Below are 27,592 nucleotides of genomic sequence, written 5' to 3'. Positions count from 1 at the left end.
ATATTTTCAATTGGAAGGCCAAAATCAAGGATGACCATTCTTGAATTTAGTTCTTCTGTGGCATCCTTGAATGGATTCTATGACTTAAGCCATATCTGTCTATTTCTGATGTGCCAGGTCACTGTCAATACTGATCTCAACCCGACATGACATCTGACAAAGGGCTGCTTTTTTGCTCTACTAACTTTTCTAGCATCAGATAGAATTCCACCTTATGTCCACTTCCTAAATAAGCAGGTGCAAAGGGAATATGTGGTGCAATGGTTAGAGCTACAGCCTCAGCACCCTGAGGTTGTGGATTCAAACCCACACTGCTCCTTGTGACCCTGGGCAAGTCACCTAATCCCCCCATTGCCCCAGGTACATTAGATAGATTGTGAGCCCACCAGGACAGATATGGAAAAATGCTTGAGTACTTGAATACATTCATGTAAATTGTGCTGAACTCCCCTGGGTGAACGGTATAGAAAGTTGAATAAATAAAGGTGCCCCTGATGCAAACTGCTTTTTATAGAGTTCATGCCTGACCTTCACACACCAGTGGAAATACCCTGCCATTTTTCAGCATTTTTTTTGATCAGTACTTTCAAGACACAGCTACCGCCTCCCTTTGTCCTCAAGCTCAGGAGTCTCTTACTATACTTATGTTTATTAAGGTACTTATATACCACCCTTCGCAATACTATCAAGGTGTTTTTACATTCAAGTACAGTAATACGTATTTTTACCTATCTGTCCCAGTGGACTCACAATCTACCTATGGTAGCTAGGACAACAGAGGATTAAATGACTTTTCCAGGGTCACAGGGAGTGACACAGGGATCAAACCTGCAACCTCAGGGTGCTAAGGCAGTGGTTCTAACCTCTAAGCCACCTTCTCTCATTGACTCATTCATGTCCTTCCCACTTTTTTTTTTTTACAAAATAGGAAGCATGGATGTGCCATTTGGCTCTGCTGTAATGTTTCTATGTTTCTAATGAATTCAAAAAAGTGTGTGGCAGACATGTGGGATCTCTTAGTGTAAGTAGGAGATAGTGGATGCTGTGGATGTGAAGACTGGTAGGACCATTTAGCCTTTATATGCCAATCATGTTTCTGTTTCATTCTAGCTGCCAGCCTCCCTTCATTGCCCTTATTTCTGTTAAGATATGGGTTGAGTTATGGGTATCAATCATACAACATAGCCTACCTGTAACCTTTTGATGGTGTTTCTAGACTATACCTACAATCTGCCCCTGAGTCATCCAGTTGTCAGAATTGTGCTATAAGAGTGAGGTAGGCTTGAGTAGCATTTTGACTACTACAGATTTTGATGATGAAATTTACACTACTGCTTTGCCTCAGCTGGGCATAATACGGATGCTGTAAGTTGGGGTCGCTTGCTTACTACAAGTTAATCCCGCCCATCAATAGAGACATCTGAGCAACTTACAATCTATAGAAATGATAGAGAAGGGCGTGGATAGATAACCATAGACTGAGGGGAAAAGAGGGTAGAACTACAATATTAGGTCAAAATACTTAAGTAAAAGTAAAAATAAATGCACATTTTAATACTTAAGTAAAAGTAAAATGAAAAACACATTAAAAAAATTACTGTAAAATTAAAATGTTTTAATAGCCTATTATATTACTTTTTGAGTAAAAAGTAAAAGTACCTCTACTACAATGAACTAAACTATTGTTAATGTTTTTATCCCAACAACTTTATTGCTCTGCAATCCAATCTGCATTGCTTTTAGTAAAACTAAATTTTTGGAAATGAATGTCACTTATGCAAGTGTGCTTGAGAATCATTAATTCAGTATAGGTAAAAAGATGTTCAACAATTGCTCTAGCGTAAAGTGGATTGTTCAGTCTCATTTAAAAAAAAAAAAAAAAGTTCCTTCAAATTAGACGAATCTGCAGGTATTGATCAAGGGATTATCTGTCTGAAACTGCTTGCCCTGGATTGGTAATATGGATTGTTGCTACTCTGAGGATTCTGGAATCTTGCTACTCTTTGAGGATTCTGCATGGAATGTTGCTATTCCTTGGGTTTTGGCCAGACACTAGTGACCTGGATTGACCACTGTGAGAACGGGCTACTGGGCTTGATGGACCATCGGACTGACCCAGTAAGGCTATTCTTATGTTCTTATGTATAGCAAAGAGTAGTTTACCATCATTCTCAGTCATGGTATTTGGGAGAATACAGGCAACAAGATTCAACAAGATAAATGAAGTGCCTTCTCATCCTAAATTGATGCCAGATTCTCTTCACTCTCCTCCCCACTGACTAAAGGCATGGTTCATGGGCAAAAATGAGTGGAATGAATGAGGACGCTGCTAAATCAGGCCCCCCTCTCCCCTCCCCCCAGTCATTTGGTTCTTTTAAAGGTATATGAATTGAAAATACTCTCATTTGTTGCATTTTACCATTCATTTGAAAATGAATGCACTTCCCTAATATTACCCAAGTTGCTCAATTTAGAATTTCATTTGAAGTGTTCACCAACCCGCTGGTAAGCTACTAGACATTTATGAAACAAAAAAGAAAAGTATCTTTTATTTTGCATGGTTTTTTTTTTTTTTTTAATTTTCAGGACTTATGATATATTACCAAACATTTACAAAATGCTGAAAACTCTATCATCATAATCTAGCAGGTTTATAATAATACCAAAAATAGTTCCTTGAGCATAAGCTAGCAAGAATCTAATACATATATTTCTGGATGCCTTTTAGTAACATAAACACACTTCCCAATGGGATCTCTCGGAGAGAGAAAGAGATAATGGTTACTGTGGATGGGCAGACTAGATGGGCCATTTGGCCTTTATCTGCCATCATGTTTCTAATTATGAATAAACTGCTTGACTTGCTGCAAAATCAAACAAGTTATAAAACATCCTGAAGAATCCAAACACAAACTATTCTTCAAAATACTCCCAATTCATTAATAACATAACCTTTTACACAATTTAATCTAATGAAAAAAAAAAAAATCATCAAACTTGAAGTACATAAAAGAAAGTAAAAAAATAACAATTTTTTTTCTGGCTTTATAAATAACAGTCCACTGGGCATTAAATACATTACACTTTGGTTTACAACTTGTTTTCCTCAAAGAGGATCTGTGCATACACAGTGCTGGTGGGAACACCTTTTGCCAGCTTTGGTGGTTTCATCAGTTCCAGTTCAGCATATGTTAAACTCTCTTCTGCAATTTTTGGCTGTACAAGAAAACACAAAAATGACAAAAACAGTTAACAATATTCATATGGCTTCTATGTCCATCCTATCATTTTCTCAGCAAGAAATGCCCCAACGCCTAAATGTCCTGTCTCTCCAAATCAGATTGTAAGCTCTTCAGAGCAGGGACCAACTATTAAATGTCAAATATACAGTGCTGCATACACCTTTCAGTGTTATTTAAACGATAAATAAGAACATAAGAACATAAGAAGTGCCGCTACTGGGTTAGACCAGTGGTCCATCGTGCCCAGCAGTCCGCTCCCGCGGAGGCCCTTAGGTCAAAGACCAGTGCCCTAATTGAGTCTAGCCTTACCTGCATACGTTCTGGTTCAGCAGGAACTTGTCTAACTTTGCTTTGAATCCCTGGAGGGTGTTTTCCCCTATAACTGCCTCCAGAAGAGAATTCCAGAAACAAATACAAGGGGCAATTGAAAAGTTCTCAGCCCAACCAAAAAGAGAATGATGTGGAGTCATGGAACTTGCAAGTTATTCTACTCTTTTCTTGACACTTTTTGTTTCAGTGATATGAAATAAATGAAAAAGTGTCAAGAAAAGTGTGGAATAACTTGCAAGTTTCATGGCTCCACATCATTCTCGTCTTGGTTGGGCTGAGAACTTTTCAGCGGCCTCTCGCAGAGTTCTGTGTTTCTTAAATTAAAAATCCATTATTCATACATCAAATGACCTGCCATGGTTCACCATCAGGCTGCAACAGTAAACTTTCTCATACCAGTGCATTGATATTTAGCAACTATACATGGTATAAACAAATCTTTAAGACTGAAGCTCACAGATTTACAGATCAAATGGACAGAGAGTTCTGAGTCGTTTACATAGATTCAGAAAATAATCCTTACAGCTTTTTTTTGCACAGCTTGTTCTTAAAAACACACCTCATAGTCTACTTCAAGGAACATCCACTAAAGTTCTAGATCTGTTGCCGGAGTCATTTTAGGGAGCACCGAAAGGGTATGCATTTATTAGGGCTCTGCTGTCTTTAGGTGGCTTTATAGAAATGAACTGCTTCAGGGCATGCAGCGTGCACATTAACTCCCTGCATCTCCGTTTAATTTCATTTCATGTTATAATGGCTCCATTTAGAAATACCACATGCCCTAAAAATAGCAGCACAACGCCCAGCTCATGTAAATTTTAGAACCAAGATTTATGAAATCATATTGTCCAGGTGTTTTATTGTATTACCTCAGAATTGCATTGTTTTGTGGTGTAGATTATCTGTTTATTTGCACATTATTATATTATGTTTGATATGAAAAATAACACTATATTCCTTAATACAGGTCACTGGGCAGGCTTGGCTGATGTGTTGTTTTCATACATTTTTATGATGTTCCTATAGTAAACATAATTTAATAAAGCCAAAGCACACTAAATAAATAATTGCATCTAGAAAAGCAATAAAACCAAATAAAATTAGTACTTTCATAAATGGAAAGGGTACTTCAATTACCGCTACCAGCAACAGCACACCATCAAATGTGTAGAATAATTTCCCCCTATGCATATTTCTTGTATGTAATAATTTGATTGAAAATATGAAGAAAACACACAGGAGGCTCAACATTATAAAGTATATACAATTTCTAACAAAAGATGCATAATAATGGGGCAAGAAAACCAAGACATCTTTAAAAAAACAAAAAAAAACCCATTCTATTCCAAGTAATGCTGAATACCATAGTGTTTGGCCATTTTATTGATCACATATCACCAGTTTTATTGAAAACATATTTTTCTAATTAACTATTTACATGCCAACATTTTTTCTAAGAAAGCTATCCTCATATTTTGCTCAGATTGCTAAAAATGTTCATAATAAAATGACATACAATGAAATAATACCTGTTGAATTGTCACAAAATACAAATTTTCATATGCTTTTGGTAAGATATTTTTTTTAAAAATATCTATATCTATATCTATATCTGACCAGTGTGTTTTCACCAAAATTAGCAATGGATCTCATCACTGCTTTAGATTATTGGATTGAAAGATATTAGTCCACTTAGCTGACCTACTTTCCTTCCTATCTTCGCTAGGTTTCTCCAAGCCTCCCTCGACCCACAGGAAAGGTCACCACCTCGACTTGATTACTTTTCTCTCCAATGTCCCTATCACCCCCATCATATATCTCATAGATGAAACCTGGGTTAATACTCCCTGGTCGGACCACCTTCTTTGTAACTTTGAATTAACTTGGATCAAAAAACAACCTGAAAGGAAAACTAGGATCAGTCCCCAAAAAAAGATGTTTTGGTCAAGAGGACAATTAAACCCAACAGAATTCTGGTCGCACTACAGCCTAATTTCCAACCCCGGCCTAGAACCTAATTTCATCTTTGATTGGAATAACTTCAGCGATCAGGTTCTAAACAAAATCGCACCACTGAAACTTCGCAAGAAAACACTTTGTCCCTCAGATAGCTGGTTTGATGCTGACCTTTAAAACGAGAAATACGTAAATTAGAAAGAACATAGCGTAAATCTGAGACAGACAACTGGTGACTAAAAGTCAAAGAATATAAAAGAATAATTAAAGAAAAGTGCTGTAAACATTACTCCCAAATAATCAATTCTCCCACGCTAAATAGTAAAGAACTTTTCAGAATAGTTAACTCTCTGTTCGATATTGATTTACTCAAACGCCCCAACTCTGACCTCCCACCCTCCGCCACTATCCTAGCCGACTATTTTGCCAGTAAAATTCACAATCTGAAATCGTCTCTCGTAGTTTCCAACACAGATCCAATAATCAACCAACCTACCATAGGATAAGAAAGTTCAATAGCAGACATGACCTGGAACCACTTCGAAAGCCCAGACTGGAACCTATTCCTCAAGCTCTACTCTAAATATGCAAAATCCAACTGCCTACTAGACAACTGTCCCCCCTCTATCATGAAATCCGCCCTTCTCCCATTTAAAGCTGAACTCTTCAACTGGGTTTCCCTATGCCTATCCACCGGCCACTTTCCGACAGAACTCGGCCACATTCTTGTATCCCCAATTATTAAAAACCCCAAGGAGCCTACCTCTTCAGCTACCAACTACAGACCCATTGCCAATATACCACTTTTCCAAAAAATAATGGAAGGTCTAGTTACTCATGACCTCATGAATTAACTAGAGAAGTTCAACATTCTTCATGATTCCCAGTCTGGTTTCCGCACAATTCATAGCACAGAAACAGTCTTAGCTTCTCTGACTAATTACCTCCTCCATTTATTTTCACTGGGAAAAAGCGCCCTGATACTTCAGTTCGACCTGAGCAGTGCCTTTGATCTGGTCGACCATGACATTTTACTCAGATGCCTCGACTCCATTGGCATCTCCGGACAAGTACTAAACTGGTTCACAGGCTTCTTAAAAAATCGCTCCTACCAGGTTCACTGTAACGGAACCTTCTTTCAATCCTGGCACAATTCCTGCGGAGTACCTCAGGGCTCCCCTCTATTCCCCTCTCAACGTCTACATGGCTTTGTTGGGTCATATGTTATCTGACCTAAAACTGAAATCATATATATACGCAGATGACATCACTATTATCATTCCCATAACCTCCCTTTCACAAGAGACCGAACAATTCACCTCTTCCATCCTCACCAAGATAGAACAATGGACCACACTATTCAAATTAAAACTGAACCCAGAAAAAAACAAAATTTTCCTGGCTAGTCCCACCAACAAGCTAACAAATACCTCCTTGAAATTAAAAGGGTTAGATTATCCAATTAACCCCACTATCAAAATCCTTGGAGTCATCCTGGACCAATGCCTGACTTTCGAAGTCCATACTAATGCTCAGGTTAAAAAATGTTTTGGTACCCTCTGGAAACTTCATACCATCAAACACTATTTCGACTTCCCCTCCTTCCGACTTCTGGTTCAATCACTAATCTTGAGCATCCTAGATTACTGCAATATTATATACCTAGGATCCTTTAAAAAAAAAAAAAACATCAAACACCTAAGAATCGTTCAGAATGCTGCCGTTCGCCTCATTTACAATCTCAAAAAATCAGATCATATAAGCCCTTATTACAAAAAAGTGCACTGGCTGCCAATGGAGGCAAGGATCATCTTCAAATTTGCTTTCCTCTGCTTCAAAACCTTAACAGGCTCGTCTCCAATCTACCTGTCGAATCATTTTGATCATTCAGGTCCCACCCGCACACGTAATGTCCACCTGTTTGCCTTCCCGTCCCTAAAGGGTTGTGTTTACAAGAGATTCCTTGACAGATCTCTGGCATTCCAAGCAGGCAAATGGAATAAATGTCTTACCACTCTCATTTCTAACTCACCCTTCTACCAAAATTTCAGGAAATCAATCAAAACCTATCTCTTTGATAAATTTCTCTGACTCCCTCCCCACCTTGTAACCCTGCCTTGTATCTCCGACATGCCTCCGGATATCCTGACTACTCCTGCTAAGTTAAGCTGATTATCTTGTTTGTAACATCGCTGTCTATGTACAGTCTCTTACTCTGTTAACCGCTCTGAACTGTTATGGTACTATGGTATACAAAAATAAAGTTATTATTATTATTATTATTTAACAGGCAATGGTTTGCAAACCTGATGGGATCTATCAAAGTTTACTTTGTAGAATCCAGGGATTTGAAAACAGCTACCTTCCAAATTCTGTAACCGGCGCCTAATGTTAGGCACCTATTTTGGAGGCGCCCAACTAGATAAGCGCCTATCTAAATTGAATAACAAGTTCAATTAAGCTTTTTAATTAGCAATAATTGAAGCTTAGGCGCCTATCAAGAAAGATCGATTCTGTAACAAGATGCCTGTAACAATTTAGGCAGTCTTCAAAAAAATAGGCGCTATGCATGTTAACCTTGGGCGTGGCTTTGTGTTAGGCGCCTTGTTACAGAATCGCTGCTTTTTTTTTTTTTTTTTTTCAAGATGGCGCCGGGTTAGGTTGCTGTTGTGGTGCCTCCCGCCGTTTTCTTTGTTTGTGTTATGGTTTTTTTTGGTTTCTTTTTTATTTAATTTGGTTTTATTATCTACATTTATACTCCTGTAACATTCTTTTCAAATTTTTGTTGATCTTGTTTTAAATTTGGAGCCTGCTGTCTTTTCTTGACGGTTTGACCCGCATGCAACAATCATGGTGGCCTTCTCCTGTGGTCGAGGTCGGAGGTTGGCGGCGACTGGAGTTTTAGCGGCGGGTCGTTCTCCGCAGCAACAGCAGCAGCTGAGGGACTTCAGTCGCCTGAACCGCGGTACTTGTCGCCCAGACCCGAACACAGCGGTGAGCTGAGGCTGAACAGACCTGGCGGGATGCTGTCGCATATGACCGACGGGCTCTCCGGCATGGAGGCCATTGTGGGGTCACCATTGTCGTCATCCGCCGCCATTGCCTATCTACAGGCCATAGCCAGGATCGCTCTGAAGCTCACCGGAAGTCACCTGCTGAGCTGAGGCGGCGGGGGCTTAGGAAGCGCTGGCTTCAGCGGACTGCCTGAGACAGGAGATGGCCGGTCCCTTGGCCCTGGGAGGCTCTGCCTCACCCCCAATATCCGGCTTCAGCACCCAGTGGTCAGTGCAGTCCTTTTCGCTGCCTCTGCCTGTCTCCTGCGCTCCTGGCTCCGGCGGCAGTGGTCTGATCGGCGCTTGCCCGGTCTGGAGTCTGGGAACTTCTGCCCCGGAGTCCCATCGTCCATCAGCCCAGCTTTTCTCCAGAGCTTCCTGCCGGTGTCGCACAGTCTGTGTGCTGTGATGAATGCAGCAACAGCAGGGCAGGGGTCCCCTGTCAGCCCCAGCTCTAACGGCGCCAGCACACACCGACAATCAGCACCGGGCGGCTTTTCCGCAGAGGAGGAATTCTTGCAGTCACCGTGGGCCTCATCTGGGGCAGTCTCCTTGGAACAGCCGTTCAGGGTGGCGGCTGGGGCACGGGCAGTGTGTCGTGGGGAGGAATGCATGGACGAGACCATCGCAGGGGAGGAGACATGGCCATCCTGGGACTGTCAGCCAAGTCTCTTCCCTGAAGAAGCCCTTTTTCTGGGAACGTCATCGCTCCTCCTAAACTTACTTGCTCCACTTCATCACTGACGCTGAAACCGTGGATTAAAGACAATGTTTTCTTTTTCTTTTTCTTTCCAGTTTATGAATTATTTTTAATCTTATTCATTGTTTTGCCACTTGTTTTTGTTTTGTTCTATTTCTATCATTTAAATTTCTCCAGAATTCTATTGTTCAACGGTTCCTCCTTCTGCATCTATTCCTTTCTCTCCTCTCTTCTACCTTCCAAAGTATTTAGATCAATGCAGTCTTGATAGAATATTTATTTTCTTATTTTTTTTCCTCTATCTCTACTTTTCACTTCTTTATTACTCTCCAGGTACTTTAGTTAGATTGTGAGTCTTCGGGACAGTAAGGGAATTTTTAAGTACCTTTCTTATTTATAATTTTAATGTATATTTTCTGTAAACCGCTTAGAACATAACGGATTAGCGATATATAAGAAATAAATTACATTACATTACATTAAGCGTGCTTCAGCGCTCGCATGGCCGCCTAACTTTTAGTTGTGCCTAGAGCTGGCCTATTTATTAGGCATCTCCAAAATATGTGCCGCTCAGTGTGATTCACTAAACAGCACCCAATTTTACTTGCATCATGCTGAACGATGCCTATTTCGGCGCCTAACTTTTGGGCGCTCCTTATAGAATTTCCCCCTAAATCTCCACAGTTGTCCTAATAGAACAGCTATCTCTAACAGATCAGATAGTGAGAAATTACTGACTATTCATTTTCCTCTCTCATCAATATGTGTCAATCTGTCACTGCATAAATGAAGATTTTTTTTTTTTTTTTTTAAGTGGTTATATGGGCTTCCCAGGTCACAAAATGAAATAGCTCATGTAAGGACATGAGGAAGTAATATTTATAAACTTTTTTTGATGGGTAATCCATATTTGAACCACTTTAAATATACAGTACATGGGTTCATTTTTCATGTGATTTCTGCAGGTTTATGAGGCTATTTTGTGAAGACACATAGGAAGTTAAGTAGATAACATGTAAATTAGCATATATTAACTTTTGCTATACAGACATGACAGTACACGCTAATTCATGTGTTAACTGCTTTCTGTGATAGGTGGCAAGAAACCGGGCAGGTTAGAGGCAAAGAATGGGTATGACCTTTACCATGCCACTGATTATCTCCCAATTTTTCATGCTAATTGACTCATTGGCCAATTTAGTTAGGTGCATAACTCAGAACAGTGCACAATTTTGCGTGCAAAAATTTCTGCATCATTCATAGAACTACCCTATTAATGCACAGTTTACTGTATACTTTATAGAACTGAGTACGCAGAGCGATGATAAGGGGTTTTGCATTACTTTTGTAGCCAGCATATGGTAAACTGTGCAATAAAGGCTAGACTCAGTAAATTGTGCTAAAAAAAAAAATCAGCATCTAAAACATCATTGCTGAATGGTAATCTATAAAAGGCACTCCAGAATGGACACCCTCTTCAGAATAGTGCGACATGCTAGAATATACACCTAACTTTGGTAGCAAATATTTACACCAAGTGGATCTCCTGAATTCTATAATATTGTGAGCATTTTAAGGGAACACCCCTGATCCGCCCATGTTCCTCCCATCATTATACCCCCCTTTTCAAATCTGCGAGAAAATACTTAGGCGCTGTTCTCTAATGGGGCGCATAAGTGTAGTTCTCTGACAAGCAGCCATTTTGGCCCTTTTCAGTGCCTTGCTGAAAAATCATCACTGAAACTCACGGTATAGCGGTATACAAGAAATAAAATTATTATTATTATTATTAAATAACCCATAATTCTAGATGCTATATATAGAATTCTCTAGTAAGCGATTTATATGATAGGAGGTGTGTTATGGGCAGACAATAGGTGTGGAATGTGTTTTAGTTATTATCATATGGCAAATATTGCATGTTAACCACTAACATGCAGTTCACAAAAGACCACTTACACTTCCTATAAAGGAAGCACTAAGGCCCTGATTCTATAAATGATGCCTAAAGTTAAGTGCCTAGATTGACACGCCTAGACAATCTAGGCATCTAACTTAATTAATTAAAAGGTTTAAATAGCGCTGATAATTAACAATTAGTACCTTGTAATTGAAATAAATTTTACTTAATTGGATGGTAGGTGCCTAGTTTAAGATGCCTACCAGAAAATATGCATGGATAGGGGGCTCAATGTAGGCATGTTTTTCATGTAGACCCCTGTTTTGGACTTAGGCACATTCATTTAGGCCAAGAAAACCCTGGCTTTAGTAGGGTGGCCTAAGGTTAGAACGCTTATCGACACCTAAGTCCATTATAGACGCCATTAAGCATGATTCTATAAAGTGCACTTAACTTTTATAGAATCTCACTTAATCAATTGAACATTGAGGAATCTGCTCTATAAATGGGTACATGCAGTTGCACGCATCTTGCATATGTAAATGCTACCCTAACTGGCAGATATGCACCAAAATACACTACACCCTATTCTATAAAGTGGCACATAAGTGTTGTGGTGCATAACTGCAAAGGAGGCATTCACATGGGCATTGTTTCCACTAAGCTGAGTATGAGTTCCCCAACTGCACTGCTGCCACTTGGGAGCGGTGCTTCAATATTGTGTTCTCAATCTGTAGAGCCAGGCAGGTTCCCTGATGTCCTCTACAGGTTGCCTGTCCTTCGCTGTTGAAAAATGTGATTGTGAAACAGCACCACCCACTGGAAATGGAGGACTCCCACTCAGCTTAAAAGGAACAGTGCACATGGACAGAGATGGGTGGGCCAAGGATATGGCACCAAGTGATGTGAGCAACCTATAGAATACTATCATTTGCATGCATTAGAAGAAACATGTAGGCACCAACATAACTGATCATGCCTAACTTTTGGCATGCCAAAGCAGGTTTATGCTTATAATATATACCCTCTTAGGCACGCCTAAATGCTGGTACAGAATTGACACTCATCACGCCCCATTGTGACACCTAATTCAGGGCATCAATTCAGTGGTGTAGTGAGGGGGGGTGGTCCGCCCCAGGTGCCTCTCTTCTCCTCCCCCACTACCATGCATGCACACCCCTTCCCTTCCCCGTACCTTTTTAACGTTGCTGGCGTGAGCAGCAAGCCCAACCTGCTGCTCCCGCCAGCATCAGCTCTTCTTCTGAAGTCGCTTCCTGGACCTGCGCCTAGGAAATTACATCAGGCCAAGAGCTGACGCTGGTGAGAGCAGCAGTTTGGGGTTGCTGCTCACGCCGGGAATGTTAATGAGGCATGGGAGGAAGAGAAGGGGTGGACGTGCGTGGCAGGAAGGAGTGGGTGGGGGTGGGGGAGAAGAGGGTGAGGGAGGGGCGCCTCTCACCCTTGCTATGCCACTGGTCCAATTTATATAATTAATTTCTTATTAGAAAAAGATCCGAGTCAGTTATGTTCTGGTTCTGGTCTGATCCAGTAAGGCTATTCTTATGTTAACACTGCAATGAATTCAACAAGGAAGCAGCAAAGGTTTTTTTTTCTCTGAGGATCTTCTGATTTAAATTAAGTAATTTTTTTTGTATTTCACCATTTAATGTTTCCTGGGATTTCAAGCAGAAACTTGAGACTTATACTAAAAAAGTGAGATAAGTTTAGAAAGCCATTATGCCAACTCCTGTAGTAGACATTTGCTCTTACCGAAAAGATGGAATTTGATGTGAAAGTTGGATTAGACTTCAAGAAGGAAAGTTAAATGCATTTGATGGCCAACAAAAGCGCTAAAGGAATAAGTGTGTCAAGAGTTCAATTGTGCAAACCCATTATCACAAAAAAGATCAATAAATATAACATAACAATATCTTCACAGTTAAAGAAAAATGCACTTTTCTCACTAAGCAATCAGGATAAAATGTGAAATAAAATTATGCCTCTGAATCAGTTTACATGTAAACTCCTTTGTATTGGTAAATGCTATCAATGAAATTTGTTTTGTATGACTTAAGTATAAATAAACCCAGTGAAACAGCAATAATCTATTTACTTCTTGCTCTTTAATTAAACTGTTTCCTCTGAACTATAAATAGGTGAAAAAATTTCCACATCACAAAGGAGTGAAATGAGTAACAAACATTATTGTTTCACTGGTGTCTGAAACTCATACAGAAGGGATGGGATTTGATATGCCCTCTTTCTGTGATTACAATAAAGTGGTTTATATATTATATGTATAATATATAATATATGGTTTATATAATATATATATATATATATATTATATATTATTTTTTACCCTGGACAACAGAGGTTTGTGACTTTCCCAGACTCTCAAGGAGCTGTAATGGGAATTGAACCTCCCCCCCCCCCACAAACACACTTAGGGCTCCTTTTACAAAGCCGCGCTAGGGCCTTAACGCATGGAATAGCGCGCGTTAAATTGCCACATGCGCTAGCCGCTACCGCCTCCTTTTCAGCAGGCGGTAGATTTTCGGCTAGCGCGCGCTATAATGTTTAGCGCACCTTCGTAAAAGTTTTTAGGCCATTCCAGAAGAGAACTTATTAAAGACAGTGTTCTTCTTACTAAATGGACTAGACAAGATACAGTAGGGCTATCAGATATAGAGAAGAGGGTCTACAGTCTCACTACCCTGAGAGACCACCTGGGACTACCAGGCACTGCAGGCTGAGGGGCCCCGTGTTGGGCAGCAGCAACACAGGGGGAGCCATACACTGAATGGGAGAAGGCAATGGCAAACCACTCCTGTACGCTGCCCTGAAACATCACAGGGTGGATTCCTCACTGTGCATGATGCCATGAGTCAGTGGCCAACTCAGTGGCATGATCCACCCATCCATCCATCAGATATAGAAGACGACAGATCATTGCAATTATGCCTCATAGCTAGTTTCCAATGTACACCATAGTACACTGGTCCTAAGAAAGAGGAACCAACATAAAAAATAGAACGCATAAAGGACTTTGTTTTATCTTCTAAATATAAAATGCCCAACATGGCCATGTTACAGTTTCAATCAGATGTTAAAGCTAATCTCAGTGTACCGGCATGAATATTCAGCTCGTTGATAAGAGTGTTTTTTTTTGTTTTGTTTTTTAAAGAGACTCTCCCACACTATTCAAAATAGATAACATTTCATCAAATAATGTTGCTTGTGAGCAACCTCATAAGCTGCATTAAGGGTTCCTTTTATGAAGGTGCGCTAAGGGCTTAATGCGCGGAAGAGCACGCGCTAAATTGCTGCGTATGCTAGCCGCTACCGCCTCTTTTTGAGCAGACAGTAGATTTTCGGCTAGCGCACGCTAATCCGGTGCGTGTGATAAAACCACTAGTGCACCTTCGTAAAAGGAGCCCTAAGTCTTCTCCTGTCTAAACTGTGAATGTACTCTTGTAACCCATCCTGTGCTCCTTTGAGAGGAAGGGCTAAATAAATGAATGAATGAATTAATTATTTTAACATTCTATGAAAATTTGGCTGCAAACCCAACCCAATACTCCTGAGCCTCATTTGAACCTCCCAAGACCACATCCCAAGCTCCTCAAATCAAACTCTCCTCCTGATGAACTCCAAATGAAGTTCCCCCCAACCCCCCAGAAAATAGATCCTGCCCCAACTGAAAATTCCCCCACAGGAACAGCCCCCAACCTCTGATAGACCACACCCTGCTTGTATTCAAAGTTCCCTGGTGTCTAATGAGGTCGAGCAGGAGCAATTCTTAGTTGTCCCTGCCATTGCTGGTGCTGGATTTCACTGGCTACTTCTAGCAGTAGTCTTATAAGGGCTTCTTTACAAGATATAAGAATGCATGAATAGCCATTCTGGGTCAAACCAATGGTGCAACCAGCCCTGTATGACCAGTGGTCATTCCAAGTCAAATGTGCCTGGCAGAAACCCAGATGGAAGCAACATTCCATCCTACAGTGACTACCCCCATGTATATCTCAGTGGCAGACTATGAACCTTTCCTCCAGAAACTTGTCTAAACATTTTTAAAATCCAGATATGCTAACCTCTGTTACCACATCCTTTGGCAATGAGTCCCAGAGCTTAACTTGGCATTCTGAAATTCAGCACTGGCCAGGACACGAGCAACTGGAGGAGAGTGTGGTACAGTGGTTAAAGCTACAGCCTCCACGCCCTGAGGTTGTGGGTTCAAATTCATACTGCTCCTTGTGACCCTGGGCAAGCCACTTAACCCCCCTCCCTCTATTGCCCCAAGTACATTAGATAGATTGTGAGCCTGTCAAGACAGATAGGGAAAAATGTTTGAGTACCTGAATAAATTCATGTAAACCATTCTGAACTCTCCAGGGAGAACAGTATAGAAAATTGAATAAATAAATACACTGGAGATCATTTTTCCTGAGCCCACTAGACACCAGGGAACTCTGAAATCAACTATTGGAGGTTGAGGAAAGTTGGTTGTGTGTGGGGGTACTTTCGGTTGGGGGACAGGGCTTAATTGATGCAGGCATCGAGAAAGGAGCTTGATTTAGGAAGCATCAGGATGATAGCATGATACAGGAGTACCACTCTCAGGAGGCACAACATGGCCCCTTTAAGTTGTGATCCAGGAATATTGGGTCAGCGTTGCAGCCCCATGCTTTCGGGAGGTTAAGCCAGCTTTTTGCATTTGCATGTTATGAATCTCAATACTATGTACCCCACAGTGACTTGAAAAGCCCTGCATTAGGAGAAGAAAACTTGTGTTAGTGCCCTTTAAGGAGCAATAAGGGGAAAATAACATAGTTATTGTCCTAACACAGATTGATAACTGCCCCCCCCCCCCCAACAAGCCAAGGGTTTCAGATATTTAATACTGATTTATTGCAAATCAGCCATTTTATCATCAAATCAGTGACACTAGGGTGTCCTTTTACTAAAGATTAGTGCTTTCTAATGGACAATGGCTCCTTAAAGGACACTATCAAAAGTTTCACTAGGTCATTGGTGCAGGATAGTTTGTGAAGTGATACCGCACTGGAGACTACCCTGAATGTAGAACACTTGTAATTTCCCTGACACAGTGGTGTTTAAAGTCGCGAAACACTGTCATCGTCGGAGAGGAGGAATTGTGTGAGGATTTTTTTCTGGGCAGCTCTTAGTGAATGAGTTATCATCACTACAATCATAGCAAGTACATATTGATGTGCAACGTACGCTTTGAAAGTTTGAACCGCATTGTTACTTATTTTCCCGATGGACTGATACAGAATTGCTTTGAACTTAGCTGAAAGTGTATTGCTAAAATTAAAGCATTTGGATACAATTTAATGATAGTTTTTCACCAGTTAAAAAGTTTTTTGAGCACCAGAGGGGAGGTGCTATGTGCCAATGACTTTAATTAGGGAGCTTGGAAATCTTTCCACATTACTACTGTTGAATCTCGGAGGCTTTTCTTTCCCTCTTGGTGAGCTCTGTGTACCTTCATGTAGGACAAGAAGACCTGTATGAATGTGTGTTTAAATGTTAAGAGATTTATTTTGGAGCAGTGTGTTTTTGGTGTTGATTTTCCTTACTTTCCCTGCGAGACAATTTGTTTTGGATACAAAAGCCATGACACCATCAGCCTACAGACAAGTTTCTAAACATTTCATGTATGGATTGCATATATAAATAAATTAAAAAGCACAAGGGTCAAACCAAACCCTTCAGGAGTCTCAGGACATAAATACTGCCAATCTACAGCTTTATCAGCCAATCTGATCTGTTGCATTCTGCCTATAAAGATAGACTGGGATCAGGCCCAGATCTTGCAGTCTCCATAGAATTACTAACAGGAGGTAAAGTGTTGCAGTTATCAAACAGTAAGAGGATAATTTTATAAGAAGCTGTCTATTTCTGTGTGCATAAATAGTGGGATTTTAGTCACCTTTGCACTTAGCAGGGTTTAAAAAAGGTTTGGATAATTTCCTAAAAGAAAAGTCCATAAGCCATTGTTAAGATGCATTTGGGAAAAGCCACTTATCTGTTTTACTCTTTTGGGATCTTGCCAAGTATCAAGTTTATTAAGTTTTTATATACCGCCTATCAAGGTTATCTAAGCATTTTTACAATCTAGTACTCAAGCATTTTCCTTATCTGTCCTGGTGGGCTCACAATCTATCTAATGTACCTATGGAGGACTGAGTGATTACCCATGGTCACAAGGAGCAGCATGGGGGGTTGAACTCACAACCCCAGGATGTTGAGGCTGTAGCTTTAACCACTGCACCACACACTTGTGACCTTGATTGTTCACTGTTGGAAACAGCAAACTGGGCTTGATGGACCTTTGGTCTGTTCCAGTATGGCAATGCTTATGTTCTTAAGAGACATCCCAGTTTTAATTTTTGATGTAATCAATAGAGTTGTGAACGTACAATAACTTACTGTTTATGTAAATGTATGCATGTTGTTTACATAACATATATTTTAAGCCCCTTATTCTATATATAGCGCTCAAAATTGCATGTGCAAATTTGGGCGTGCGCAAAATTTAATTGTTTAACAAGCCAATTAGCACTGATAATTGGGCACTAAATCAATTATCAGCAGTAAATGGCAATCATTGGAATTTATGTGTGCATCTTTATAGTTCCTATTATCATGTGTATATTTTAAAAGGGGGCGTGGCCATGGGAGGGGAATTGGCAGGTCAGGGTTGCTTCTAAGAATGTGTGCAATGTTACAGAATTTGGGGGCTCTGCATCTAATTTAGGCACGGTGATTTATACCAGGGTTAATCTGGTTTAAATTCTCGCACTAAAATTTGGGCACGGATCCCAGCACTACTCACTATTCTATAAACCAGTGGTTCCCAACCCTGTCCTGGAGGAACACCAGGCCAATTGGGTTTTCAGGCTAGCCCTAATGAATATGCTTGAAGCAAATTTGCATGCCTATCACTTCCATCATATGCAAATCTCTCTCATGCATATTCATTAGGGCTAGCCTGAAAACCCGATTGGCCTGGTGTTCCTCCAGGACAGGGTTGGGAATCACTGCTATAATCAGCGCTCAGCTTCGAGCACCATATATAGAATAGCGCTTGACATGCATTTGGGGGGGGGGGGGGTGCCCAAATGTGGGCATCATTTGCAGAACTGAGTCACATCTGTGGGAATGCACATGGGCAAAGATTGAGCAGAACAAAATTAGTATGCACATTGATTATGAAATATGATAATTTATGCCCATACTTGCGTAATATAGACATGAGCATTAACACTAGTTCTGGGGCTGGATGATGGTAAAAACCTTGGTTATAAAAAAGCAAAGCATGTAATTGTGTGAATTAAAATGTAAAAGGCACAAGAAAGAGCTGGACCACTATATGCCAGATTTGAAGAAGGCATTAGTAAAATGATTTATTTTATGTTTCAAAAGCTTGTGCTTTTGAGACAGAAATTTGATTATGGTTTGTAACATACTATGATTTGATACATGACACCCCATCATTATCCCAGAATGATAACTCCTCAATACAATATGGGAATTCATTTTCTCTGACCCAGTGGATCTGTAGCTGAAATGGTTCCTCATTATGAATCATCTGACACCCTAATGTCCCACTGGAGCACTTTTACGGGAAACTCACATATAGTACCATTATGTAGGTTGTTTTCTTCTCAAAACACAGAAAACGAGAGTAGCCAAATTATCTAATTCAATTTGGGCTTAGTAGCCTGAGATAGTTCCATTAAGAATCCTGTTATAGGTCATTTTAACTGACTTCCTTTCAAAGTATAATACAGAAGAACCTGCATATTGGAAACAACTAGGTATATTGTGAGCAGTGGCATAGTAAGGAGGGGGAGAGCGGTTCACCCCGAATGCTGTCTTGGTGAGGGCACAGGCACCCAACTTCCTCTCAGCTCTGCTCCTTCCCTGCCCCCCCTTCACTGCCACACATGCATGCCGCTTGCCTTCCCCCGTATCTCTGTAATGTTCCTGGTGTGAGCAGCAACCCCAACCTGCTGCGCCAGCATTAGCTCTTCCTCTGTTGTCACTTCCTGGTGCCTAGGAAGCGACATCAGAGGAAGAGCTGACGTTGGTGTGACAGCAGGTTGGGGATTGCTGCACGTGCCAGGAACGTTACAGAGGTATGGGGTAAGGGAAGCGGCATGCGCGTGGCAGGAGGGGGGTGGGGAAGGAGCATGTGGAGGTGGGGGGTGGAGAAGAGGGCAGGGGCTACTACCCTGGCCACCTCTCCCCCTTGCTACGCCACTGATGGTGAGTTGTATTGCAGCGTGATCTGCAAATAGTACTTTGACCACACTCCGTACACAAAAATGGTCGCTTTTTATACTATACACAACACTCCATACACAAATTGGTCTCTCTTTTCCCCTCCCCACTTTTTCTTTCTCTTCTTTTCTTTCAAGGTTTAATAAGTATTTTGTATATGGTTTATTACAGTAATTGCATCCGTAGTAGAATGTGTGATTTTATTCCCAATTATTATATTTAGTTGTTGGATGTACATTATTTAAGTTTGCTTGAAATGACTTAAAGTAAATAAAAGTTTTGACCCCTGTCCCCAGCCATCTTATGCTAAAGGCACCTATTACAAAAGCATGACTGGGTGTGCCAGTAACAGGACTGAGCCATTTTAAAGGACAAAGACATGGCCAGATGCAGCAGCTCAGGCCAATACACATAAGCATGGATGTACCAGTACCCCTGCCCCCCCCCCCCCATAGTCTGAAAGAAAATCTAATCAGATGATATCACTAAAGACAAGACAGCCCCGCTCTGTGATGCACTGCTCTATGACTAGATGTGATGCTAGAGACTGTCCCTGGGTTTTGAACCCCCTACCCCCACATCTATAAAGCCTGGACACACTGGGTCTTCTGTCTCTTTTTTCCTCCTCCTTCGGACCAGTGCTGGATCAAGCTGCAACCTCCCTCTACAACTTAACCATCTAACTCCTGCACATGTGCTTAACGCAGGCCTAAAGGGCGGCCTTCTAAGGACTTTTCAACCAGCATTTGTGAAAAAATTAGATCCTTGGAAAAATTTTGTCTAGTTTAATTCTATTATCTTTGCTCAAAAAGATCATATCTGTAACTGCTTCTACCTGCTTGATTAATGCTTTTAAATACATTTTCAGTTTGCTTATAAATGTTCTGAGTCTTAGTTCTTGAATTATTATTACAGAGCTAAGTTTTAATCCCAAATTGATAGTTCTTTATAAGTTATATTTCTCTCTTTGAGAGTGATATAGCTTATTGGTGGAGTTTCATCCATTTAATAATTTTTTTTATAACAGTATGACGAAAGGTGCTAGCTCCATTATTGGGAACTGTGATGTATTACAACAATGGATACATGGTTTATACTAAGATTCTCAGGGCTGCCAAGTTATCCAGTTTTAACATGGAGATATTAGGCAATTTCTGGCTTTCTGACAGCCCTGTATAGATGTATTATGGGACCTGCAGCATGAATTTCAGTGAGAAGAATCAGAGACTATAACTCCCATATTGCTTTGGGGTGGCCAGGATTGACAGTGAAACTAGGTAACTTATGCATGTCTGGATTCTGGTCTATTTTGTATGGAATCCAGATTTCACTCCCCTATACATAAATTTGTAAAACAATGCTGTCATTTTCCATAGTATTTTTGGGGGTAGATGAAACTAGCTGGTGGGATTCTTTATGCATAGAAATCCCTTGGGACTTATAGGTGGAAATTCTATAAATTGGTGCCAAGATTTAGGAGTCCCAATGTCATCTGTTTAGCACCAATTCTATAGTGCCATCTTGGTGGATCAGAAGCAGAAGGAAAGAAGAGCAGCAGTGCATCAGGCCACATCCTCCTCCTCTACTTCTTTGGTGCTGAATGAAAAATTTGAAGCACATGGAAAAGAGCTTGCCACTAATGCCAGCTGCTGGTTCCTGAGGTTTATATTGTATAAAATGGGACCTGTGTTAAAATAGCCTCAGACACTGGTAAAATGGCATGTCTTATTGGAAGCCCACATTGATAAATTGCTATCTAAGTACGTTACCATGTTAACATGCATTATTTACCTCAGGTAGTATTTTATGCAACAGGACTTATTTATTAATAATGCACTTTATTCATGTTCCCTTTTGTTTTTTTTTTTAAATAGGCACCACTCCTGCAAACAAAATATAAACAGATCTCTTCTGGGTTCCCTCCCAATCCCTCCAAGCTCCCTCTCCTGAACTCCACTCACTCCTTCCCCCCCCCCTCACCCCCACACCTTCAATCTTTTTTCACCCACTGGCAATTCAACTTGCAAACGGCACCAGGGAACCTAAGGCCAGCATGGTACTGGACTCTGAAAAAAAGAGCAGTTATCACATTGCCATTTCTTTAGGAACATCCAGAAATAATTCAAAAATTAGACTTTATTGCAATTTATTTTTTCCTGAAGAACTTGTTATAATTTCCACTGGTGGAGTTTGGCAGATGAAAAGTAAATAGTATTTGACATGAGATGTTCTCATGGTTTAAACAAAATAATAAATATGGGGTGAAATTCAACCCATGGCGGTCAGCAGTTTTAAAGCCTCTGATAGCCGTGGGCTGAATTAGACCTAAATCTTCAATGCTTGTCAATAGGTGAGCACTGACATTGGATATCTGGCACCTTGGCTGACCTGGAAGCTGTGAGGATGTCAAATGCTATTCAGTGCTGGTACCTGCATACCTAACTGGGCAAAGGTGAGATTTGATTGAATTTGTGATCTATCCCTGTTTATAACAGGGACTATTAATGATGTTGTTCAGACATGTAATGTAATGTAATGTAATGTAATTTATTTCTTATATACCGCTACATCCGTTAGGTTCTAAGCGGTTTACAGAAAATATACATTAAGATTAGAAATAAGAAAGGTACTTGGAAAATTCCCTTACTGTCCCGAAGGCTCACAATCTAACTAAAGTACCTGGAGGGTAATAGTGAAGTGAAAAGTAGAGTTAGAGGAAAAATAAAAATAAAATAAATATTTTAAAAAGACAGCATTGGTCTAAATACTTTGGAAGGTAGAAGAGAGGAGAGAAAGGAATAGAAGCAGAATGGGTCAGCGTCAGTGATGAAGTGGAGCAAGTAAGTTTAGGAGGAGCGATTGACGTATCCAGAAAGGGCTTCTTCTGGCCGACAGTCCCAGGATGCCTATGTCTCCTCCCCTGCGATGTTCTCCCATCCATGCATTCCCTCCCAGACACACTGCCCGTGCCCCAGCCGCTCCAAGGAGGCTGCCCCAGATGAGGTCCACGGTGAATGCAGGATTCTCTCCTCTGCGGGAAAGCCGCCCGGAGCCGACAGTCGATCTTCTTAGCGGATTGCAGGGGGGGAAGAGTTCACACTCTTGGTAGGATCGGGTCTGAGTGCTCTCGGTGGTTGTGGCTGGTCTCATTGCTGCTTAGATGTAAAAGCAGTTGATCTCCACTGCTGCTGATATTTAAAAGCAGGCAGATTGATCTCTCCAATGGACTGCAGGGGGAGGAGTTCACGCTCCTGGCAGGATCGGGTCTGTGGGCTCATGTCTATGTTATATGTGATAATCATAGGGAAACAAGATTTTATGTATGTGATATGGAAACCGCATAATTCTATGTGGTATATAAATTTTTAAATAAATAATGCTTTTTATGTGGTTCTAACTATTGTATGCAAAGACAGGCATTTGTTATTACCATTTGTTCCGGTTCCTTGGTCTGATCATCATTTCATATCCTTTTCTCTTGATCTACCAAAACCCAATCTACTTCAACCATTACCCAAAACCAAAACTATTATTGCCCGAGATTATACAAACTTGGACAATACTGACATAACTTCACTCCTTGACTCAACAATCTTAACGTCTTTTCCAAACTCCATCGAAAACCAACTATCTGCATGGAATTCATCTTTACTATCCCTTCTTGATAATATATCTCCATCAACATTAAAAACCATTCCTCTACGTAAAATTTTAAACCCTTGGTATACAACTGAACTTCGCCTTATCAAACAACAACTGCGTTCTTTAGAACGAAAACGGCGACACAATAAAACTTCAGATAATCATCAAACATAAATGGATAACGTCTCTCATCATAAAACAAAAATCAATCAGGCAAAACAAACATATTATTCCAATAAAATTGAAAAAGCAAAAAACTCCTCTACGCTGTATAATATCCTAAAATCCATAGACCCAAAAAATAAAATAAACAACTCTACTCAAAAATCCACATTAAAAGCTCAAGACTTGGCTGATGCATTCACACAAAAGATTAATAACATTCGCAATTCCTTTGTTCACAACACAACAACTAATCTCACAAACCCTTACCAACCAAAATCCATTCCAACAGCTAAATGTTCAAACTTTAAAATTCCTTCTATCCAAGATATAGAATCCCTCTTCCAATAAGTCAATCTAAAAGGCTCTCGTTCCGAACTCATTCCTCCTTTTTATTTAAAAAAACATTTCTCACACTTCGGACCTTTCATTCATTCACTCATTCAGAAAAGTTTGCTTACTGCTACAGTTCAACCTCAATGGAAGACTGCCATCATCACTCCTATCCTTAAGAATCATAAAAATAGCATAAACGAACTTTCCAATTACCGACCAATAGCCACTATCCCATTTTTAGCAAAATTAACCGAAAAATTGATTTTCAACCAGCTATCTGACTTTATAGAAAACACCAATGCTTTACACCCCAACCAAACCGGATTTAGAAAATTTCACAACACAGAATACTCCTTAATAGGCTTAACATCCAACATTCAATACTACCTGGATCACCACAAATCAGTCATCCTTTTTTCTTTAGATATTTCCGCAGCTTTTGACACTATAGATCACAACCTGCTCCTTACTCGACTAGAAGAATTAGGAATAAGCGAGAATGTTCTTTCATGGTTCAACTCGTACTTACTCAACCGCACCACCTCAGTCAGGTTTAACAATGAAGAATCCACATCTTATTCATCCTCTTTTGGAATCCCTCAAGGATCTATCTTGTCCCCTTTACTGTTCAATATTTTTCTCTCACCTCTACTAGGTATCTGCCAATCTATTGGTTTTATACCATTTTCGTATGCAGACGACATTCAACTCATTCACCCGTTGGATCCAGAAAATATTACCGATATCACATCTATCAACCACAAATTGGAAAAAATCCAAAACTGGCTTAACACAAATAAACTAGCATTAAACATCAATAAAACAAAAACAATATTATTCACTTGGAAAAAAGATATAACCTTGTCAAAACCTTTTATAAGAACATAAGAACATAAGCAATGCCTCTGCTGGGTCAGACCTGAGGTCCATCTTGCCCAGCAGCCCGCTCACGCGGCGGCCCAACAGGTCCAGGACCTGAGCAGTAATCCTCTATTTATACCCTTCTATTCCCTTTTCCAGCAGAAAAATGTCCAATCCTCTCTTAAATCCCAGTACTGTATTCTGCCCTATAACGTCCTCTGGAAGCGCATTCCAAGTGTCCACCACACATTGGGTAAAGAAGAACTTCCTGGCATTTGTATTGAATCTGTCCCCTTTCAACTTTTCCGAATGGCCTCTTGTTCTTTTATTTTTTGAAAGTTTGAAGAATCTGTCCCTCTCTACTCTCTTTATGCCCTTCATGATCTTATAAGTCTCTATCATATCCCCTCTAAGTCTCCTCTTCTCCAGGGAAAAGAGACCCAGTTTCTCCAATCTCTCAGCGTATGAAAGGTTTTCCATCCCTTTTATCAGACGTGTCGCTCTTCTCTGAACTCTCTCGAGTAACGCCATATCCTTCTTAAGGTATGGCGACCAAAACTGGACACAGTATTCCAGGTGTGGGCGCACCATCGCCCGATACAGCGGCAGGATAACTTCTTTCGTCCTGGCTGTAATACCCTTCTTGATTATACCTAGCATTCTATTCACTCTCTTAGCGGCCGCTGCGCACTGTGCAGTCGGCTTCATTGACCTGTCCACCATTACCCCCAAGTCCCTCTCTTGGGTACTCTCATTCAATGACATCCCTCCCATCGTATAGTTGTACCTCGGGTTTCTGCTTCCCACATGCAATACTTTATATTTCTCAACGTTGAACTTCATTTGCCATTTTGTCGCCCATTCTCCTAGTTTGTTCAAGTCCCTTTGCAATTCCTCACAGTCCTCTTTAGTCCGAGCTTCCCTAAATAGTTTGGTGTCATCTGCAAATTTTATTATCTCACACTTCGTCCCTGTTTCTAGATCATTTATGAATATATTAAATAACAGCGGCCCGAGCACCGAGCCCTGCGGAACACCACTCATGACCCTCCTCCAGTCAGAGTAGTGTCCCTTCAACCCCACCCTTTTATCCTTAATAATATTTCGCTCAACTTGGTTTCTTCCGTTAAAATACTAGATGTAACTATAGATGATAAATTAACTTACCATGAACACATCTCTCTTACTGTTAAAAGCTGTTTCTTTAAACTACGACAGATACGCTCAATCGCCAAATTTCTCAGTTCAACATCGATAAAAATACTCATTCACTCCCTAGTAATTTCAAAAATTGACTACTGTAATGCTCTTTTACTCAACATCACCCAGAAAGAAAAAAGGAGACTGCAGGTAATACAAAACACGGCCATTAAACTCATATACAACGCTAAAAAGTTCGACCACGTTACTCCTTTTTTAAAAGATGCACATTGGCTACCAGTTAGCCACAGGATTACCTTTAAAATTCTACTACTTATTTTTAAAACACTAGCATCTAACGAACCACTCTTTATCTCTCAATTTCTAATTCCTTACAATTCTCAACGTTCTCTTCGATCATCCGGCCAAAACATGCTGTCAGTACCCTCTTTGAAAATTATTGGTACACGTAGATCTGACATGTTCACAGTCATGGGACCACAATGGTGGAACGCCCTCCCTCAATACATTCGATCTGAAAAAAACATTGTATCTTTTAAAAAACTTTTAAAATCTTACCTATTTATAGATGCTTTTAATCACTAAAACTTTTATAGAACAGTGCTTTGGATTTTAGCCCCTTACCTTTTGTTCTCTACCATTTTTCTACCAAAATTAAGATTGTAAACTTTAATCCTTCCCTACCCCTTCCTGTTCGTATTTTATGTAATTATATTGTTAATTGATAGTTTCTCTGTATTATTTTCTATATGGATTTTGTACATCGCCTAGCAATTTTAATAGGCGATTCATCAAATGAATAAATAAACTTGAAACTTGAAACCATGTCTGCCTGTCTTCTGGCTTTACCACTGACTTCTCCAGCACTGCTTGAATTGTGTCTGGGCATGCAGGCCTGGATTCTATAAATGGCGCCTTAAGTTAGGTACCAGTAGGCAACCTACCAGCAGCACTTAACTTAAATTGAAAACACTAGTTATAAAATTTTTTTTTTAAACTTTTAAAAGGAAAAATGTAAGCACCTAGACAAACAGCACCAGAATTGCACCTACAGAGGCACTTTACGACACCTAACGCCACTATAGGTGTGGCCAGTGGCATAGTAAGGAGGGGTACGGGGGGGATGGGCGCTCTACCCCAGGCACGGTCTTCCTAAAGATGCAGCACCCCCTTCTCTCTGCCCCTCCTCACTCCTCTCTTTGTCACACGCGCCCCTTACCTTCCCCCGTACCTTGGTCACTTCCTCGACATGAGGTTGCTGCCCGCCTCAGCATCGGCACTCTCTCCGACATCACTTCCGGGACCTGCACCCAGGAAGTAATGTCAAAGGGCGAGCCGACACTGACGTGGGCAGGCTGCTCACGCCGGAGAAGTTAAAAGAGGTACGGGGAAAGGGAAACTGGGTACGCGCGGGGGACAGGGAAGAAGGCAGAGGAAGGCCATTGGTCACCCTTACTATGCCACTGGGTATGGCTAATGCCGGAAGTGGTGTTAGGCATCATAAAGTGCCTCTGTCAAAGGTAGACACCGGAAATGTAGTGCCTTGAAAACACTGGCCTGCATTTATAGTGCCTAATTTATACGTGGCTGCAATTCTGCAACTGGCGCTGGCTTTGGAGGCCTACCTGTTTTGTAAGCTTACCTTTTATAGAATTGTGCACAGCACCTGTTACCGGTGCCAGTTACAGAATCCGAGCCTCAGAGTCTATATTCATCAGCAGTATCCCATTTTTGGCTGCTGAATATCAGCAAATGGCTGGCTGAGTGTGCTCCTGCTCAATTAAGCTGTTTTCAGTATCAACCATTAAAATTTTACCCATAAAGTATAAAAGATCCTTTTACTAAGCTGCCACATGACACACTCAGACATCCTGTGGTCATTTTCTGATCAGCACATACTTCCCATGCACTAAAAAACAGAGTAAGCATTTTA

General features: G+C 40.6%; 1 protein-coding gene across 3 annotated transcripts in view; it reads right to left on the bottom strand.

The window, feature by feature from the left end:
- Positions 1-2,561: 2,561 nt before the first annotated feature.
- Positions 2,562-27,592, bottom strand: part of VSTM4 (V-set and transmembrane domain containing 4) — a 75,829-nt gene continuing 50,798 nt past the window's right edge. For all 3 annotated transcript variants that reach the window (XM_033940340.1, XM_033940342.1, XM_033940341.1), the window contains one exon: positions 2,562-3,216. In XM_033940340.1, the coding sequence (XP_033796231.1) occupies positions 3,091-3,216 (126 nt within the window). In that variant the 3' untranslated portion in view covers positions 2,562-3,090. The remainder of the gene's footprint in view (positions 3,217-27,592) is intronic.

Source organism: Geotrypetes seraphini, chromosome 4, assembly GCF_902459505.1.
Source record: "Geotrypetes seraphini chromosome 4, aGeoSer1.1, whole genome shotgun sequence".
Taxonomy (NCBI): domain Eukaryota; kingdom Metazoa; phylum Chordata; class Amphibia; order Gymnophiona; family Dermophiidae; genus Geotrypetes; species Geotrypetes seraphini.
This window is presented reverse-complemented; position numbering and strand designations above follow the sequence as displayed.